The 20,676-nt window shown below is 39.6% G+C and overlaps 1 protein-coding gene across 1 annotated transcript in view; it reads right to left on the reverse strand.

Annotated features, from left to right (window-relative positions):
• The window catches only part of FBN2 (fibrillin 2), a 142,539-nt gene that overhangs the window by 93,224 nt on the left and 28,639 nt on the right, over positions 1-20,676 (reverse strand). The window contains exons 7-11 of the mRNA XM_081320291.1: positions 20,408-20,533; positions 13,122-13,247; positions 6,963-7,115; positions 4,158-4,364; positions 2,794-2,931 (exon numbers count right to left, since the gene is read on the reverse strand). Coding sequence (XP_081176417.1) covers positions 2,794-2,931; positions 4,158-4,364; positions 6,963-7,115; positions 13,122-13,247; positions 20,408-20,533 — 750 coding nt within the window. The remainder of the gene's footprint in view (positions 1-2,793; positions 2,932-4,157; positions 4,365-6,962; positions 7,116-13,121; positions 13,248-20,407; positions 20,534-20,676) is intronic.

The raw sequence follows: 20,676 nt of genomic DNA on the forward strand, positions 1-20,676 counted from the left end.
GAATTGAGAGGGCCGGATGCCATGATCTTGGTTTTCTTAATGTTAAGTTTCAACCCAACTTTTGCACTCTCCTTCTTCACCCGCAACAAGAGGCTCTTTAGTTCTTCTTCACTTTCTGCCATTAGAGTGGTATCATCTGCATATCTTAGGTTGTTGATATTTCTTCTGGCAATCTTAGTTCCAACTTTTGATTCATCTAGCCCTGCCTTTCTCATGATGTTCTCTGCATATAAGTTAAATAGGCAGGGTGACAGTATACAGCCTTGCCGATTCCTTTCCCAATTTTGAACCAATCGGTGCTTCCGTGTCCAGTTCTCACTGTTGCTTCTTGGCCCACATATAGGTTTCTCAAGAGACAAATAAGATGGTCTGGTACGCCCATCTTGTATAGTTCTTGTATAGTTCTTCTGTGTAATTTTGCCACCTCTTCTTAATCTCTTCTGCCGCTGTTAGGTCCCTGCCATTTTGGTCCTTTATCATGCCCATTTTTGCATGAAACGTTCCCATCATCTCTCCAATTTTCTTGAAGAGATCTCTAGTCATCCCTATTCTATTGTTTTCTTCTATTTCTTTGCACTGTTCATTTAAGAAGGCATTCTTATCTCTTCTAGTTATTCTCTGGAATTCTGCATTCAATTGGGCATATCTTTCTTTTTCTCCCTTGCCTTTTACTTCCCTCCTTTCCTCAGCTATTTGCAAAGCTTCCTCAGACAGCCATTTTGCTTTCTTGCATTTCTTCTTTTGGGATGGTTTTGGTTGCTACCTGTTGTACAATGTTGCGAACCTCTGTCCATAGTTCTCCAGGCACTCTGTCTATCAGATCTAATTCCTTAAATCTATTTGTCACCTCTACTGTATATTCAACAGGGATATGATTTAATTCATACCTGAGTGGCCTAGTGCTTTTCCCTACTTTCTTCAATTTAAGCCTAAACTTTGCAATGAGAAGCTCATGGTCTGAGCCACAGTCAGCTCCTGGTCTTGTTTTTACTGACTTTATAGAGCTTCTCCATCTTTGGCTGCAGAGCATATAGTCAATCTGATTTCTGTGTTGACCGTCTGGTGATGTCCATGTGTAGAGCCGTCTCTTGGGTTGTTGGAAAAGTGTTTGCTATGACCATCGTATTCTCTTGACAAAATTCTATCAGCCTGTGCCCTGCTTCATTTTGTACTCCAAGGCCAAACTTGCCTGTTATTCTGGTTATCTTTTGGCTTCCTATTTTAGCATTCCAATCCCCCATGATGATAAGGACATCATTTTTGGTGTTAGTTTTATAAGGTGCTGTAGGGCTTCATAGAACCGCTCAATTTCATCCTCCTCAGCACTGGTGGTTGGGGCATAGACATGGCCTACTGTGATATTGAATGGTTTGCCTTGGATTCGAACTGAGATCACAGAATGATCTCAGAAGAATATTAGAAAATAGATAAATCCTCCAACAGAATGAAAGGAAAATGGATGTAAGGCAAAAATATATAAGCATCGCTTGTATCTAATAAAAAGCATTAGTTTGCAGTCTGCTATAGAAGTATGTGGAACTGTTATTTTATTTTATATTTTTTATATTTTCTTGTCATATTTTTTATATTCAGATCAATGAATACAGAATACGATCAAACCTTCCTTGTCTTTCAAGTAAAAAAAAAAACTACCCAGAAAAAGTTATATGAAATCACATTGTGCTTTGACATCTTTATAATTTCCCCACCATGCTACTCAAACTATCCTATTACTGTTCAGTGTTTTCTGAACACTTTCCTACCAAGCGTTTTTATATTCTAACTTATATGGGTATTTATTACAAAATATGTTATTTTGTTCTCTCCAGACAATCCAGTTACTTCAGAACCAATATTTCTATGGAGCTTTATAAATCAATTCATAAATATGGAGTTGGAAATTTGGAGATAGTAACTGAACTGTGTATTAGGAGTTGCTTCTAAGCATATTCCTGTAGTTCAGAATATACTTCCTTTATGAATTTGTTCAACTATCTGATTACCTAGATCAGTGATGGTGAACCTTTTAGAGACCGAGTGCCCAAACTGCAACCCAAAACCCACTTATGTATCATCGGGTGCCAGGTGGGCATGGTCCATTGGGTGGGTGTGGCCAATTGGGAGCGTGGCCCATTGGGTGGGCGTAGCTGCGGTGGTAACGGCAGATTGGGTGGGACTAAAAAGTTCAATCAATCAATTCCAACTTTGCGAGATCTTTTTTTTTTCATGAGAAGTTGAAATTGATTGATTGATTGAACCTGTGGGGTTTTTTGCACATGGCGGCAGAGGTCGAAAGCAAAAAGGGTTTATAAAACCCAGCTGAAGGCCTAAGACTGGGGCGATGGCACGTGCGCCCACAGAGAGGGCTCTGCGTGCCACCTGTGGCACACGTGCCATAGGTTTGCCACCACGGACCTAGATACTGCAAAGGCTTTCCTGTCATTTTTCCTCTAAAAAGTCTTGAGAAGCAAAGGGCTAGTGAAGATTTTTATATTCTACTTATTTTTACCTATCAATTTTGTTACTAATTTATATACATTTTATAAAAGACCTTCTCTAACAGAAAACATTTCTTGATTGATATGTCTTTTAAAGGCTTTATGTTGGTGAGATATGTACAAATAAAGATCTTTCTATTGTTTTCAGTTCATCTGAAACCTATCGATCTACATTTCAGACAGATCAGAGCTTGCAAAAGTGCACTAGAATTAGAAACAAGGGATTTATAGAAGTCTCCTTTTTAAAGGATATAAGACATATAAGAAAAAAGATGAAATTGGAAGTTGCACTCACCAGTACAGTCTCCATTGGCATCCTGCTTATATCCCATATTGCACTCACATCGGTAACTGGATACTGTTGGGATGCACCGCCCATTTAAACATAAATTTGGATGATGTTTACAGATATCTATTGTCTGATTGAGTATAGCTATGAAAAGATGTGAGATCAGAAGTCTGGTTATTACCTCTGAAGTTTTTTATTTTTTTAAAAAACAGTACTTTAATATTAAATAAAAAATGTTTAGGGTATTTGAAGTCAGCTACACTGGTGGAATCCGTCTTAGAATGGAATGGAGGAAGATGCTGGAAACATTTCAAATTAAACTTGACCAGAGAAGTGTTTCAAACAGCTCAGCCAAGGTTATGGCTTGTTACTTATTTCAGAAATTCTTTTTGATGAAAATGGTATTTCCTCATGAAAGCAAGTGTTATTCTCACAATCCTATAGGGGATTCCATTTCTTCATGTTAAGGAGACTCCATTGCTCTTAAAAATGGAGGCTTCCAAAAGATTTCAAGAAAACCACCTGCTTGGAGAATAACGGGAGGCTACTACATGGCTGCCTCTGTAGGAAAGCCGAGCTTCACAACTGCTGGGTGCCTCTCTCAGAAGTTGCAAAAAAAGAAAGATCAGTTGAGTGCTGCTGAGTCCTGAAACTGGCTGAAGAAGAGGCCAGGTCCTTTTCTTTTGCTTGGTTTCTTCCCTTAATTTAAGCAGAATTGCAGATTTCTCTCGCATAACATTGAGATTCATCCATTTTCATTTGTTGTACAACAATGAAGAAATCTAGAGTTTTGGAAATGAAAATCAGGTTCTAGTGGCATCCACCAGTGGGGATTGATGAACACAATACTGCAATGCAAGTGTTATCTGTGTTTTCCCAGATGCCCAAAAGAGGTACCACTTTCATTGGGATACTTCTTTTATCAATCAAAGGAAAACAGCTAGAGATTGTGGATGCCACTATCAGCCCAGCATGAAAATATGGAAAGACCAAATGTAGATCAATTAATGTTTTTTATCAGAAATTAGTTAGATAGAATATATAATAAATTTGAAATTTTACATAAGATTAAATTACTCCTTGGTTATGGGTATAGGCTTAAAATGTAAGAAGAATTTTTTTAAAAATTGAGGAAGCATAATACTGCACATACTGAATGGCTCATAAGTGCAATTGTAGTATGCTGGAAATGTAATGCAACTTGAGAAGCAATGGAGTGAACTAAAAAAAATCAATTTTATATTGTTAGCAATATTTTACTGGCAGACATAAAATAACTTATTGGTTTTAAGGATGAAGTAGAAAAGGAGCTTTAAAAATGTTTACTATAAGAGCCTTCAGTTTCAGAATTATACAATCAAGCAACTTACTCAGTCCTGTAATGACGGGGCCATTTCCTGTGGGACTTTGGCCACCGGTCCCTATTCCAGTTCCATGCACACCTGGGGAAAACCCATTTCCACCAGGAATAGGGATGAATCCTGTTCCTCTTGGGCCAAAGCCATTTCCTCCTGTGCCACCATGCCTGGAACCACCTATAACAGGAATGCCATCTATGCAAAGACCACGATATTCATCTACAAAAATAAAAACAATATTTATAAGCATCTTTTTCCAAAAGATGCAAAGCTTATGATCAAATATCTTTCAAAATGCATTGATTTGAAAAACAGCATTTTACTATTAAGATTTACTATTCTTCACATACAAAACTGTGTAACTATTGAGTAGATCTAGTGTAAAACTATTGTATATTAGTTCACAATTTAGTTCTAATTATTATGATAAATATTGGTGATAACTGAACATTTAGATAAAATTTAAGTCACCTGCAATATAATCACATTCTAAGACAGCATTTCTCAGGAAGTGATGTAGGCTTTTAGTAAGGGAAAGATTATTCTAATCAAAATAAATGAAATAACCAAAAGAAACAATCAAATCTAGTAGAAATCTTCATTAGATGCAGATAATAGAGGCAACATTAAAACGAAGAATAACTGAATTATTTTCCAAATCAATATTCTACATCAGATGTTGTCCTATTCAGCAAGTCAATGAGCTATTAACCAAAGATGCTGTATTTCAATTATCTTAAAGGAAAAGAAAAACCTATATACAGAACAATTCTTGCATATATAGCGCAATGTAGGAAATTATCATTTTTCTATTCAGACAAGCAGTTCATATAAATACATCTTCTTGCTGCTGTTTTATTTCAGAAACATTCTACAGATTGAAGCTTTCTGTACAGTTGCAAGAAAAAAGTATGTGAACCCTTTGGGATTACGTGGAGTTTTGCATGAATTGGCCATAAAATGCACTCTAAACGTCATGTAAATCACAACAATAGAAAAACACAGTCTGCTTAAAATAATACTCCACAAACATTAGCTGTTGTCATGTTTTAATTGAACATAAGATGGAAACATTCACAGTGCAGGGATGAAAAAGAATGTGAACCTTTGGACTTAATAACTGGTTGACCCTCCTTTGGCAGCAATAACCTCAACCAAACGTTTCCTGTAGTTGCAGATCAGACCTGCACAATGATCTGGAGTAATTTTGGACCACTCCTCTGCACAAAACTGTTTCAGTGTAGCAATATTCTTGGGGTGTCTGGTGTGAATCGCTCTCTTAAGGTCATGCCACAGCATTTCAATCGGGTTGAGGTCAGGACTCTGACTGGGCCACTCCAGAAGGCGTATTCTGTTCTGTTGAAGCCATTGTTTTGTTGAATTACTTGTATACTTTGGGTCATTGTCCTGTTGCATCACCCATTCTCTGCAGAGCTTCAGTTGGCGGACAGATGGTCGTACATTTTCCTGCAAAATGTCCTGATAAACTCTGGAATTCATTTTCCCATCAATGACAACAATCCGTCCAGGCCCTGAGGCAGCAAAGCAGCCCCAAACCATGATGCTCCCTCCGCCATGTTTTACAGTGGGGATGAGGTTTTGATGTTGGTGTGCTGTGCCTTTTTTTCTCCACACATAGTGTTGTGTTTTTCCCAAACAACTCAATTTTGGTTTCATCTGTCCACAGTATATTTTGCCAGTAGTGCTGTGGAACATCCAGGTGCTCTTTTGCAAACTTCAAACGTGCTGCAATATTTTTTTTGGACAGCAATGGCTTCCTCCGTGGTGTCCTCCCATGTACTCCATTCTTGTTTAATGTTTTCCTTATTGTAGATGTGTCAACAAAAATGTTAGCATGTGCCAGAGATTTCTGTAGGTCTTTAGCTGACACTCTAGGATTCTTCTTTACCTCATTAAGCATTATGCTCTGTGCTCTTGCAGTCATTTTTACAGGATGGCCATGCCTAGGGAGAGTAGCAACAGTGCTAAACTTTCTCCATTTGTAGACAGTCTGTCTTACCATGGACACATGAACATCAAGGCTTTTGGAGATACTTTTGTAACCCTTTCCAGCTTCATGCAAGTCAACAATTCTTGATCGTAGGTCTTCTGAGAGCTCTTTTCTGCGAGGCATGGTTCACATCAGACAGTGCTTCTTGAGACCAGTAAACCCAAAATAGGTGTGTGTTTTTAAAGGGCAGGACAGCTGTCAGAAACACATCCAATATCATCACACTGGTTGGAGTCAAGGTTGGCTCACTCCTGGCTCCAATTAGCTCTTGGAGAACTCATTAGGCTAGGGGTTCACATACTTTTTCCACCCTGCACTGTGAATGTTTCCATCTTATGTTCAATTAAAACATGACAACAGCTAATGTTTATGTAGTATTATTTTAAGCAGACTGTGTTTTTCTACTGTTGTGACTTACATGACGTTTAGAGTGCATTTTATGGCCAATTCATGCAAAACTCCACGTAATCCCAAAGGGTTCACATACTTTTTTTTGCAACTGTATGTAACCTCATCCTTCAAGATCCCACAAAATGAAGATATAATAATTTGTTATCGTTTTAATTTAACAATCTAATGAAATGAAAGTTGCTTCATTAAATATTCATTGAATACAGCAATTCCTTGAAATAAACTTTATTTTGATGAATTATTTCAAATAATAATAGGAAAAAATGGCACAGTCAATAACAAATCAGAAGCAGTGGGGCATAACTTGATAAATACTTTAAAGTAAGTCTTTTCATTGTTTCAGGATTGATATTAAAATGAGATTTCTAGTAATTTTAACACTCTAAGATATTTACCAGAGCCTCTAACAGGACACATTTCTGGAATGGATCCAAGAGCCCAACACCGCCCAGACTCACAGCAGCATTGCATCTTCATAAACCTGCCCGGAAGCTCTTGTGCACAGCGACCATTAAGCAGACTGGAGAAACAAGTACCTGCTCTTTGATCTGGATATTAATTTTTAAAAATTATTAATGGAGCACTTAGTAAAAACATTTTCTTAACCATTATAAATATAAATATAATCAGTGAAACAGGACAGCACTGTCGTACTGTGTTTCCCCAAAAATAAGACCCGGTCTTATTTTTAGTTTTTTTTGGGGGGGTTGCCTCCAAAAGAGGCACCAGGTCTTATTTTCGGAGGGGGGTGTCTTTTCCACTTACCTCCAACACTGACAGCCACACCCAGCCAGCCCACTTCTGCAGTTGAAGGAGCAGCTTCATTTTGCAGCTCAAAATGGAGCTCCGATCTGTATTTTGCAGTCAGAGGCCTCTCTGGAAGGCCTTTGCATCTGATAACCGAGCAATGGATTCAATCCATAGCTTGGTTCTCAGCTGCAGAGGCCTTGCAGAACCAAACTATGGACTGAATCCATAGCTCAGTTCCCGGCTGTTGTGGGCCTTCCAGAAATGCCTCTGACTGTGAAATGCAGACCTGCAGATGCTGCAGAAAAAGAGGATCAGCCAGGAGAGGCCTGGCTGCAAGGTAAGTGGGTGTGGGCCGTGTGGGGCAGCTCCACCTCCCCACCCTAGCTTGATTTTTAGGTGTGTGCCTCACCCCAAAACTAGGGCTGATTTTTGGGGTAGGGCTTATATTAGGCCCGGACCCAAAAATCAAGCTAGGGCTTATTTTCAGGGTAGGTCTTACTTTCGGGAAATCACGAAAGTGTGGCCTCCCTCTTTCAACAAAGTGATCCTGAATGATATAGAAAAGTCAATTATAAATACAAATCCTCCCCTTTTCCTCCAAAACCCCAGCACAATACTTTAAAAACTAACTAAAACCATTAAATGTATTTATTTATTTTTCAAATTTATACAGCTATCCATCTCCAAAAACAAACAACTTCAGGCAGTGTACAATAACGTTAAAAACAATAGCTCACAAATAACAATAACTATTATTATTAAAACTTTAAAAACTAATGGATACTAGTTAAAATAGTGACTAGGCTAAAATATGCTGCAACTTAACAATTGAGACTTCAACCATTTGGACTCAAAGGCATGAGGAAATTACTGTAAGCTGTCAAAATAACCCACTGTTAGCTAGGGAATTCTGGGAGTTGAAGACAGGAATCTTAAAGCTGTCACAGTGAAAAATATTAAAATAGTCATTAGCAAATTAGCCACATTTTATAAATTATTGATTTGTGAAAAGTGTCATGGGTTTAAATTGGCAAGTCTTGGGGGAGGAATGAGCCTGGTCAGAACAGAACATGCATATGCCTAGAGTAAAAAAAACAACATTAATGTTTACCCTCTCACTTTTTATAAATTGATTCTTCACCCAATACATTTATCCTCTTCTGTCTTATTCAAATTTAGATCACAATTTAATCTGAACTTTCTAAATGAAAATCAATGATGGTTGAGGCAGGTGCCATAGACTTATTTTCAATCAAGAAAACTAAAGAATTACATATTCGGATCTTTACTTTAAAGAGACATATGAATGCATCTCCATAATATTTTTAACTAATTATCTTTTAGTAATTTGCATGCTAATATACTTCTATTTTGAATATCTTTAATTGACTTAGACCAGACATGTCAAACACAAGGCCCGGGGGCCGGATCCGGCCCGCGAAGTGGTTTCATGTGGCCCGCGAAACCATCCTGGAAACAGTGAGGGAACGGCCCCCACTGCCTTGGCCCTGGTCCAGAGACCCTCCTTTTGCCAGAGACCCACAGATCTGCCCCACTCCTGCCCAGGCCCCCATAGGCACCCTTGATGCAAACGATGTAGAGCTGGCCATGCCCACCCAGTAGGCCATATGCACTCTAGCCACGCCCACCCACTAGGCCACGCCCACCCGCCCCCCTGAGGGCAACCGCAATGCTGATGCGGCCCTCAGTGAAATTGAGTTTGACACCCCTGACTTAGACTATCTGGTTTGTCAGCTGGATTTTTCCAGAAATTGTGTGACTAGAAGTTACCGTATTTTTCGGACCATAAGACGCACCCAGTTTTTAGAGCAGGAAAACAAGAAAAAAAATATTCTGAACCAAATAGTACCAGTATACTAAAACAGGGCTTTTCAACCTTTTCATCCATTGTACCACTTTTAGGACAAGGCAATGTCCGAGTACCACCAGTCACCCAGCAACGTGTCAAAAACTTGACCCCCCCTAAAAAAGGAAAAAATGATAAAGTACAGGTAGTCCTCGACTTACAATGATTCACTTAGTGACGACACTGAAAAAAGTGACTTATGACCATTTTTCACACTTATGACCGTTGCAGCATCCCCAGGGTCATGTGATTTACATTTGGATGCTTGGCAATCGATTCATATTTATGATGGTCACATTGTTACAGGGTCATGTGATTGCCTTTTGCAACCTTCTGACAAGCAAAGTTAGTGGGGAAACCAGATTCACTTAACAATCATGTTACTAATTTAATTTCTCTCTCTCCTTCTCTTTCTCTCCCTCTCCCTCTTTCTTTCTCCTCTCCTTCTTTCTCTCTCTCCCTTTCCTTCTTTCTCTCCCTATTTTTCTCTTTCCCTCTATTTCTCCCTTTCTCTCTCTCCGTTTCCCTCCCTTTCTTTCTCCTTCTCCCTATTTTTCTCTTTCCCTCTATTTCTCCCTCTTCCTCTATTTCCCTCCCTCTTTCTTTCTCCTTGTCTCTCTCTCCCTTTCTTTCTCTCCCTCTTTCCCTCTCTCCCTCTATTTCACTCCCTTTCTTTCTCCTTCTGTCTCCCTCTTTCTCTCCCTCTCTATTTTTTCTCTTTCCCTCTATTTCTCCCTCTTCCTCTATTTCCCTCCCTCTTTCTTTCTCCTTGTCTCTCTCTCCTTTTCTCTCCCTCTTTCCCTCTCCCTTTCTCTCCCTCTATTTCCCTCCCTTTCTTTCTCCTTTTCTTTCTCCCTCTTTCTCTCCCTCTCTATTTTTCTCTTTCCCTCTATTTCTCCCTCTTCTTCTATTTCCCTCCCTCTTTTTCTCCTTCTCTCTCTTTCCCTCTTTCTCTCCCTCTCTATTTTTCTTTCTCTCTATTTCTCCCTCTCTCTCTCTCTTTCTCTCTCTCCCTCCCTCTCCCATTGTCCCTTCCTTCTTTCCTTCCTTCCTTCTTTCTTCCTTTCCTCCCTCTTTGTCCTTCCCTCTTCGCGTTAGAGCAGTACCCACGGAGGCGGCCCTGCGTCCCGGCTTTCTCTTGCAGAAGGCAGGCTGAAACGGAGCAAGGGAGATTGCCAGGAATGCGAATCGGCCGATCTCGTGCTCCTGCAATCTCCTTCGCTCGGTTTCAGCTTCTCTTGCTACAAGAGAAAGCAGGCTGAAATGGAGCGAAGGAGATTGCAGCAGCGTGCATTCCTGGCAATCTCCCTTGCTTTGTTTCAGCCTGCTTTCTCTTGTAGCAAGAGAAGCTGAAACCGAGCGAAGGAGATTGCAGGAGCGCGAGATCGGCCAATGCGCATTCCTGGCAATCTCCCTTGCTCCGTTTCAGCCTGCCTTCTGCAAGAGAAAGCCGGGCCGCAGGGAGATTGCAGGAGCCAATTGCAATCTCCCTTGCTTTCACTTGTGGAGGTTGGGGCTGGCCATATGGATCACCTTCGGACCATAAGACGCACCCTTGTTTTTCCCCCCACTTTGGGGGAAAAAAAGTGCGTCTTATGGTCCGAAAAATACGGTAATTCAGGGTTGTGAATTTGCTACTTTGTATTTGCATCTAGAAGTTCACTTGGTTGAATTAGCAGGCATCTCTAATAGAAAGTCTGGGGCACCCTTCCATAAGGTTTTTGTACATAGAAATTTGCTTGGGATAAATAATGTAATTGTGCCTTCTAGGCTCCTAGTGAAAGCATGATGAATGTGGCCAAAAGTATATCTTTATTGTTCAGCAGAAATGACAACCATATAAGATAGACTGCAGTGTCTGAGGAATAGTACCATAGAATAATGCCTCAGAATTTAGTCTCAAGTGTTTCTGTTCCCTCTTGAAGAATCACCCTTTCAGAAGAGAAGCTTTGGATTTTGTCTCTTAACCTCCACAATATCTGTTGGATGGATGATGGATACTTGTTTACATTCACAGAATTTCTGCTTTTAATGCAGAAAATCTCACCGTATTATACTTAAGACTTTGAGCTACTAACTTACTACCCGGCATAACTGCTGTTGAATTGGTTTTCAGATACAGGGTCAAGAGGTCAAAATGATCTCTTACAAAAAAAAAGATGTGGAAAAAAGCAAAAGTGCATAAGACCATAACCTTTCCTCTTCCCAAAATAATTGGGAACTCAATACCATCCGATACAATGTTTTCTGAACAAGATCTTCAGAATCAAGTAACTACAGAATAGGGCAGGGGTCGGCAACCTAAAAAAGAAAAAGAGCCACTGGGAACCGGTTCCATCACAAATTAAAAAAAGAGGGAGCCGCGTGCGTGTGTCCATGCACGCGCATGCGCAAAAAGGTTTTTTTGCGCATGCGCGGACGCACGCGGCTGCCATTTTTTAAAAAATGAGATGGAACCGGTTCCCGGTTGCCCGATGGCGACGGCCCGTCTGCAAAGCTGCCGCTTTCGGCAGCTTTGCAGACGGGCCGTGGCAGCTTCCTCAAAGAGCGGCGCCCCTGCCCATTCCGAGGTGCGCGCGCACCTCTCCGAACGACCGGAGGTGCGCGCGTACCTCCGCGCGAATGGGAAGCGGTGCCGCTCTTTCAGGAAGCCCGCCGCGGCCCGTCTGTGAAGCTGCCGAAAGCGGCAGCTTAGCAGACGGGCCGCGGCAGCTTCCTCAAAGAGCGGCGCCCCTGCCCATTCCGAGAGGTGCGCGCGCACCTCTCCGAACGACCGGAGGTGCGCGCGTACCTCCGCGCGAATGGGCAGCGGTGCCGCTCTTTCAGGAAGCCCGCCGCGGCCCGTCTGTGAAGCTGCCGAAAGCGGCAGCTTAGCAGACGGGCCGCGGCAGCTTCCTCAAAGAGTGGCGCCCCTGCCCATTCAGAGAGGTGCGCGCGCACCTCTCCGAACGACCGGAGTTGCGCGCGCACCTCCCCAAACCTTTGGGGAGGTGCGCGCGTACCTCCGTGCGAAGGGGCAGCGGCGCCGCTCTTTGAGGAAGCTGCCGAAAGCGGCAGCTTCCTCAAAGAGCGGCACCGCTGCCCGTTCGCGCGGAGGTACGCGCGCACCTGCGGTCGTTCGGAGAGGTGCGCGCGCACCTCTCGGAATGGGCAGGGGCGCCGCTCTTTGAAGAAGCTGCCGCGGCCCGTCTGCTAAGCTGCCGCTTTCGGCAGCTTCACAGACGGGCCGCGGCGGGCTTCCTGAAAGAGCGGCACCGCTGCCCATTCGCGCGGAGGTACGCGCGCACCTCCGGTCGTTCGGAGAGGTGCGCGCGCACCTCTCTGAATGGGCAGGGGCGCCGCTCTTTGAGGAAGCTGCCGCGGCCCGTCTGCTAAGCTGCCGCTTTCGGCAGCTTCACAGACGGGCCGCGGCGGGCTTCCTGAAAGAGCGGCACCGCTGCCCATTCGCGCGGAGGTACGCGCGCACCTCCGGTCGTTCGGAGAGGTGCGCGCGCACCTCTCGGAATGGGCAGGGGCGCCGCTCTTTGAGGAAGCTGCCGCGGCCCGTCTGCTAAGCTGCCGCTTTCGGCAGCTTCACAGACGGGCCGCGGCAGCTTCCTCAAAGAGCGGCACCGCTGCCCGTTTGGGGAGGTGCGCGCGCACCTCCGCCCATTCGGGGAGGTGCGCGTGCACCTCTCCAAACGGGCGGTGCCACTCTCCATTTGGAGAGGTGCGCGCGCACCACTGCCCGTTGGAAGAGGTGCGCGCGCACCGGGCGGCTGGGAGCCGCAAGAGACGGCTCAAAGAGCCGCATGCGGCTCCGGAGCCGCAGGTTGCCGACCTGTGGAATAGGGAAAAGAAGAGAAAGTTACTCTAGAAACTAGTAACAAATAAAATGAAAATGAAAAATCCACAGAAAGAATAGTATTTTTTTTTACTTTTGAATAAGGTAACTTACCAATGCAATGAGAGCCATCTGTGGTTGTCAGAAAGCCACGTGGACAAAGACAAATATAACTTCCAACAGTATTGGAACATTCACCAGCATCACAGATTCCTGGGATGAGACTGCATTCATTAATATCTAGAGATTTAAACAAATGAAGAATGATTCTCCACAAAATATAATTATTTTAAAGCTATTTTAATAATATTTAATATGTATTAAATATGATATCCATGAATGTACTATCTTGGGCTCTGGAATTCTGATTATTTGATGTAATCTACAAATATTGAATTCTCCTGCACTTTTACAGCTGATTTCTAGAATTAATATTAGCAAGCATATTTAAAATATGCTCAATAGAGTATAGGAAATCCAAAGCAATTTGTGGTCTGCAACTGTAACCAAATGTCATTATACTATAGAAAATGTATACAAGGTAAAGCTAAAGTGTGTGTATGTGGGGGAGACAAGACACTTCTTCAACATGAAAATGGATATTAAATCTCATCAACAAAAAGTGCATTTCATCTATGTAAAAATCCTACACTGATATAAAATATCTCTACAGGCATGGGTGGGGGAGCCTGTCTTCTTTCACAAAAAACTAAAACACGGTGTTTTGTTTCATCAGCCAAGTGTAGAAACAACAATGTGGCTGCAATTTTCAAAAGACAAGGAGGCATAATTCAGCTAAGAGGCTCAAAACACCATAGCTTTCTTGAAAATAATGCCTTCAATGTATTTATATTTTTTATCCTCTATGTTTTAAAAGATTTTCAAACTACAGAAATCTCACAGGCATATATCAAAAAGAATAAAGTAAAAAAGGAAAGGCAATGTAGTGAAAATCTGTCAAGAAAGAAGACTTATCTATGAATCTCAGAACAGAGAATCATACCAAATTCCTAACAGCATTTTAGACACTGAAATTTTCCTAAGAAAGTATATCAGGGCAGCTGTTAGATTCATATCACATTGTGTTAGCTATATCACACATTTTGGAAGTGTAGGTCATTACTCAGAAGGGACCAGTGCTAGAGAGGATGCTTTTGTGTAATACAAGGTAAGGACCTGTACTGTTACATGTTTCTGTGGCTGTCAAATCTTGTGCTGAACAGCCATTTTTAATACTATTATCTATATACAGAAAATTATACCTGCGTAGAATTTTCTGGAAATCTAGATTCTTCCTTTGGGAGGGGGGGATAGTCATGCTGGATACTATAAATATGCCTATGTCAGTTTCAAACATATTATTTTTCTGATGAGGAGGACTTCTTGTTTGTAATCGAGCTAATCAAGTAAATACTTCAGATCTCTCTAATTACTCCTATTTTCTTTTCTTACACTCAGTATTATACAATATGTATATGTTCCACTCAGCAGTACAGTGTACACAGCACCTTATCCCTGTGCCCAAATTAATAGGACAGTATATATTTCTTTAAATTATTATACCATATTGAAAGCAAATCCATACTTTTTTGTAAGATCCAGAGCTCATGTCCAAGATCACTTCAGGTAATAAAGCAGATAATCACATTTCTTTGACTTCAGTTATGTTCATTTCAAGTACAAAAAATGGTAATGGAGTATGATGAAAGCATGTATTTGAAAGCATGTTTCACAATTATTTGAGGCCAAGTAGGAATAACAGTTTTTCTATACCCATCCCACCCCAATATGCAATTTATAGGAAGGTAGAGGACTACCATACTTCAATGTATCATAATGCTCAGAACTCTAATCTTGAGTAGTATTACTAGTATATCATTTCTAAAGCAATAATACTAAAGAATACCGCACATTATAAATCATGAACATAGATTTATTAAATCTAATATTACATCTCCATTATAGTAGATAAGGAGTAAGTACCGGTACATTCTATATAAGTGTAAAAATAGCCATGAATTTGAAGTTCACCTCAGAGACAAAGATTTCAATAAAATAGTGGATGTCCCACTCCAAATTTTGACCCAACTATCCAAATTACGTTTCCTTATGTTTTGAAAATTGCAGCCACCTTATGCATTTAAACAATCTAGTGCCATACATGCATTGTTGATTTGGTAGCTGGATGATGAAAGGAAACAACAAGCAGCTGTACAATTTGGAAACGAAGCTGAGAAAAAATATTTAATATTTCTGCAATACAAACTGCTTCTATTTCCTTCTTCAGGAAGTACATACAATCCTGAGCACACTATTGAATCAATGAAATGATTCCATGAGAGTAAACGTATAGAGTCTTGTCCTCCATCCCAATCTTATTCTTTTTAAGATAATATATATATTTCTATTATTTTGCTCCTTTAAAAATGAGAGAAATCATATATAATTAGCCAGTAAGTTAACATGTGAGGTAGAGTTCAGGAGGGAATATTTTTACTTAACAGTATTTTTGAACCACCAGTAAACATAGTATCAAATACACTTAAGAATTTTAAACTTTAAAACAATAAATTACAAAAACAAAAATAAAGAAATTATAATCTTTAATAAAAAATACAATAAAACAATAAATTAAATAACTGAAACATCTATACATCTATAAAAATTAATAAGGAGAAATTCTTAAAAATGGTGTTCAAATATTTAACATCACTTAAAAGATTAAACTCTTTATAAAATAAAGGATGTAAAGGATGTAAAACCAAAAAAGAACCTTACTCCATGTTCCCATAAGCCTAGCTTCCTTAATGGCAGAATATATAGAAGAATGAGCAATACAGATCTAATTTAAGGCAATTCAAACAGAAGACTGCTTCAATTGTTAATTATAGTCTATTAATACATGAAAATAAAATTTGAATTATAAATATGTAGAAAGTATATTTAAAGAAACTTCAGACAAATATATCTTTCTAGATGCAGTTTTTAAATTTTACACTTCTCTCTTTCAAAGATTGCAGTGTTCACTTAAAATGCATGATGTATAAATAGTAAATCCATTAGCTACACTAGAAGTGGCCCCTAGCAGATGGTATGATTTTTCTGCATCTCTGCAGTACCTCCAAAGTAAATGTATATGGAACTATTTATTAAAGATTAACAAAGATACAGAAACTTCTTAATGGAAAAAACATAGTGGTGTCATTGTTCTAAGTTCTAACAAGGCCAGGGATGTAAGAACTGATATTTAAGGACCAGGCATCAAAAACAGGAGTAGACACAGCTATAAAACTGATTGCCAATTCCCAGCTATGGAATAAGTTAATAAAAATCCAGCCTGCCAGGAAAAAAAAGTTTTCCTCCTTGTAAGTAAGGAGGAAAGGCAAGAATATAAGTAAGAATGCATGTTTTTGTTAAAATACTATCATGGAATAAGTATCTAATAAATAATTCCAGCAATAAAGCAGAACAATTTTGTAGATGCATACAAATGAATACATGTTACTTTTTACTATTATCAGCACTGGTATTAATAATAATAATATTTGGAAGCATCTAAAAAGTCTATTCTTATAGTTATATGCATTAATAAAATCAGAAAAAGAGCCAGCCAACATTCTCAACCTGGTTGCCCCTACCGTTGTGTACTAATAATTCATAAGGGAGTTCCAAAAGTTTGGAAGCCATTACTGGTAAAGGTCTATGGTTGTCTCAAAGGTGCTTTTTCTAAAGGTAACTGGACTTTGTTTTACAACAAAGTTCAGTTGCCTTTTGAAAAAGCACCTTTGGGATTACTGGTAAAGATTAGATTGAACTACAAAATGAGGATTACTCTTCCATCATTATAATCAATATTTTTAGATTAACTAAAATTAATGGATAATTTGTGGTAGAGTGCTGTTGCTCACTGTTCAACAATTATTGAACCTTAATCTAGAAAGAGGAGTATTTCTCTTTAATATTTTTTGCCATTAACAATATTTTTTGCCATTAACATTAACATCCCACCAGGCTCAAGGTTGACTCAGCCTTCCATCCTTCCCAGGTAGGTAAAATGAGGACCCAGATTGTTGGGGGCAATTAAGCTGACTTTGTAATAATGCCGCTTGGGGTATGTGTGAAAGCCCTAATAAGCAGGCATATACATAGAATGAAGGCTACTGCTAAGCTTGTAAGCCGCCCTGAGTCTTCGGAGAAGGGCGGGATATAAATGGGATTAAAATAAAAAAATAAAAAAATGAAGTGCCATAATCCAGAATAATGTTTCCTCCACTTCTGATCTCAAATCAAATGGCGATAACTCAAAAGTCGCTGTGAGCAAGTAGGGAGCTATATAAATGTTCTAAAATAAATAAATCTAAATACAATTAAAACTCTCGTTTCTATAAACTTAACTGGGTGAAAAAGTACATTAGACAGCAACAGTTTTTGAACTAAGGTACCTCAAATGGGCTAACTTATTCAATTAAGCCAAAATCTAGGATCCATGACTCCAGAGGGTATGAAATTTGGAAAAGTTGTGGCTGCTTCAGTATCAGACCTCTACTGCAGTCATGTGATCCTCGTTTTCAACATTCTCGAACAGTTTCCCAACTGCTCTTGCAATCCCTTGCTCCCCCCCACTTCACTTAGCAGCAGCCACTTAGATGCAGGAAGGGAAGGGAAAGGATAGGGGAGGGAGGGGAGGGAACAACCCTGCACACAGTTCCCAGCTCAAATGGCTCCCACAAGCCTTTTCCGACCTGTGCCACACCCCACCCACATTCCCTGACCCAAGTAATAGTTTTGCATCACCCCCATACCCTCCCTGACTAGCACTGCCCCACAAACACTTGCCCCAAGCCAAGGGACAAGTGAGGTTCCAAGCAGCTCCAGAATTTCATGGCTTTTGTCATACCCAGGGAAGTTTTAGCAAGCACCAGCAAGCGTCCATTCATCTAGCCCCACAAAACTCAGCCTGCTCCAGCAAGCAAGCCAAGTGCCAGAAAACATTCATTCACCCAGCTGCGTTCTCTCCCAGTCCCCACATCAACCTTTCACCTTTTTCGCCCAGGGCTTTGCTGCCTTTGCTGTCTCCTATTCAGACTTAGTTTCTCCAACAAATGCTTCCACATGCTTAGAGCTACGTAGCCTTCGAACTTCCCACCCCATTTCCAAAGTGGCTAAAACTACTGTGCGGTCTTTGGAAACTTCCCAAAGACAATGCAGCTTATGAACATTCCAGTTTGACATGGTCAAGAAAGTGAAATGGCTTCATATAAATAATAACGTATTTTTTATAGAACTGAAAGAATATATAGATTTAGTTGAAATAATGAAGCAAATTTTGAATGCTTTTTGTATATGTTTTATACCTATTTTTTAAAGCTAACAAAACTTTTCATTATTACTGGAAGTAAGATACTAAAATCAATTGAAGTTATGTCTGAATAATACTGGGAATCACATAATAGATTGAAGATCTGATGTCACTTGAATTTAGGAATAAATTGCTTATAGAGGCAATGAAGACTTATGTGGTCACTGCTTACTGAAATGTTTGTGTAAAACTGTATAAATATATAATGCATGTCAAACCTTCCACCTCTCTCTGTGTACGTGTGTGTATGTATATACAGTATGTGTATACACACATACATATGCACACACATACATACATACATGTATGTGTGTGCGGTCTATTTAAAGACAATAAGAAATTATGCCAACAGTACATAGAATGTAAGATAAGAGACTATTAACAATTCTTTAAGAGTCTATAGTTTTCCTGCAATACTACTACTGTATATAACTACACTAAATAGCTTTCAATAATAAAAAGGAAAATTAATATATAATTGCATACAATTACAAAAGAAGTACAATACAGACTTTGTACTTTTAGGTAAATTAACTTATAGTAAATGTTGTGCTTTTTAAAGGAATTTTAGTTAGCAAACTTGTGAAAGTGTAATAACAATACATTCAGATTATTGATAGGCAAAAATATTTTAAGCATGCTAAAACATAATTGAAACTACAGGCCTCCCAGTTAAGAAACATGGATCATTAATGTCAAAGTCATATGTTAAAAAGCCCAGTCTAGCACAATACCAACAAAGAGGAAAAATAACAGCTCTCAAAAGAAACCAGCATGGCTGCATAAAGAACTCTCTGATAAATTGAAAGATAAAAAGGACAAGTATAGAAAGTGGAAAGAGGGGCACATAACTAAGTCAGAATATCAGCAAATAGCCCGAGCCTGCAAAGATGAAGTGAGGAAAGCTAAGGCTCAAAATGAACTAACGCTTGCGACCAAAGTCAAAAATAACAAAAAAAACTTCTTTCAACATGTAAAATACAAGAAAAAAGTGAAGGAAATGATTGGTCCATTAGTGGGTGAAAGTGGCAAGAAGGTGACAAGCAACAGGGAGAAAGCAGAACTCTTTAACTCGTTTTTTGCATCTGTCTTTATACAAAGGAAAAAAAACAGACCAACCTATCAGAAATAGTGCCATAAAAAACAGAATAAAAACACAAGTTAAGATAGGCAAGAAAATGGTAAGTGAGCACCTGTCCAACCTAGACAAGTTCAAATCACCAGGACCAGATGGATTACACCCCAAGGTTCTCAAGGAACTGGCGGATATGATCTCAGAACCACTGAAATATATTTTTCAAAGATCCTGGAGCACTGGGGAACTACCAGCGGACTGGAAAAGAGCTGATGTAGTTCCCATCTTCAAAAAAGGGATCCAGGAAATTACAAACCTATCAGCCTGACCTCAATACCTGGGAAGATTCTGGAAAAGATAATCAAACAACGAATCAGCGAGCATCTAGAGGCAAACAAAATCATTACTAAAAGCCAACAGGGGTTTGTCAAAAACAGATCATGCCAGACAAATCTTATTGCATTCTTTGACTAAGTGACAAAATTAATGGACCAGAGGAATGCTGTGGATATAATTTACTTGGATTTCAGTAAGGCATTTGATAAAGTAGATCACAACCTACTACTTGATAAGATAGAAAAATGTGGGTTAGACAGCATCACCACCAGATTAAATAAATATACATCTATTGACTAAATACTTCTCTCACCCTTCTCTTCCTCTCTGAAAAAGGGAGATCCACTTAAAAATGATTTTTTCTTAACCTCAGTCTCTAATTATGTCAATGTTATATTTTCAAATTTGAAAATAACTATTTTTAAGCAAATGACATTTTTGTTTGAAGAGTGTGATATGCATTAAAAAGATGCATTTCTTTATTATTTTTATTTAACATTAGGAATCCCACAATTGCTATTTGGGCACAGTCCAAGTAACATGAAAATTGTAGGTTTTCCACCGTCTATCCTTTCGAAAGGCAGTGTATACCACCTACTGTATATTATTTTTTTAAGTCATTACACTTACCTTCACACTTCTGAGTTGCTTCATTCTGTTTATGACCAGCAGGGCATTTGCATTCATATGATCCAACTGCATTGATGCAAGTTCCCCCCTGACAGATTCCAGGGATAGCCTGACATTCGTCTATATCTGTAAATTAAGTAAGAAAAATTCTAAACATTTATCTTCCATTGTTTTTCAAAATAAGTCTTTCTAGATAGAGGATTTTTCTGCTGGTAATAATTAGTATACAGAACTCAAACAGAAATTTCTGCAAAGGTCATTGGAAAATT

The sequence above is a fragment of the Vipera berus genome (genome assembly GCF_964194415.1).
Source record: "Vipera berus genome assembly, chromosome: 2".
In the NCBI taxonomy this organism is placed as follows: domain Eukaryota; kingdom Metazoa; phylum Chordata; class Lepidosauria; order Squamata; family Viperidae; genus Vipera; species Vipera berus.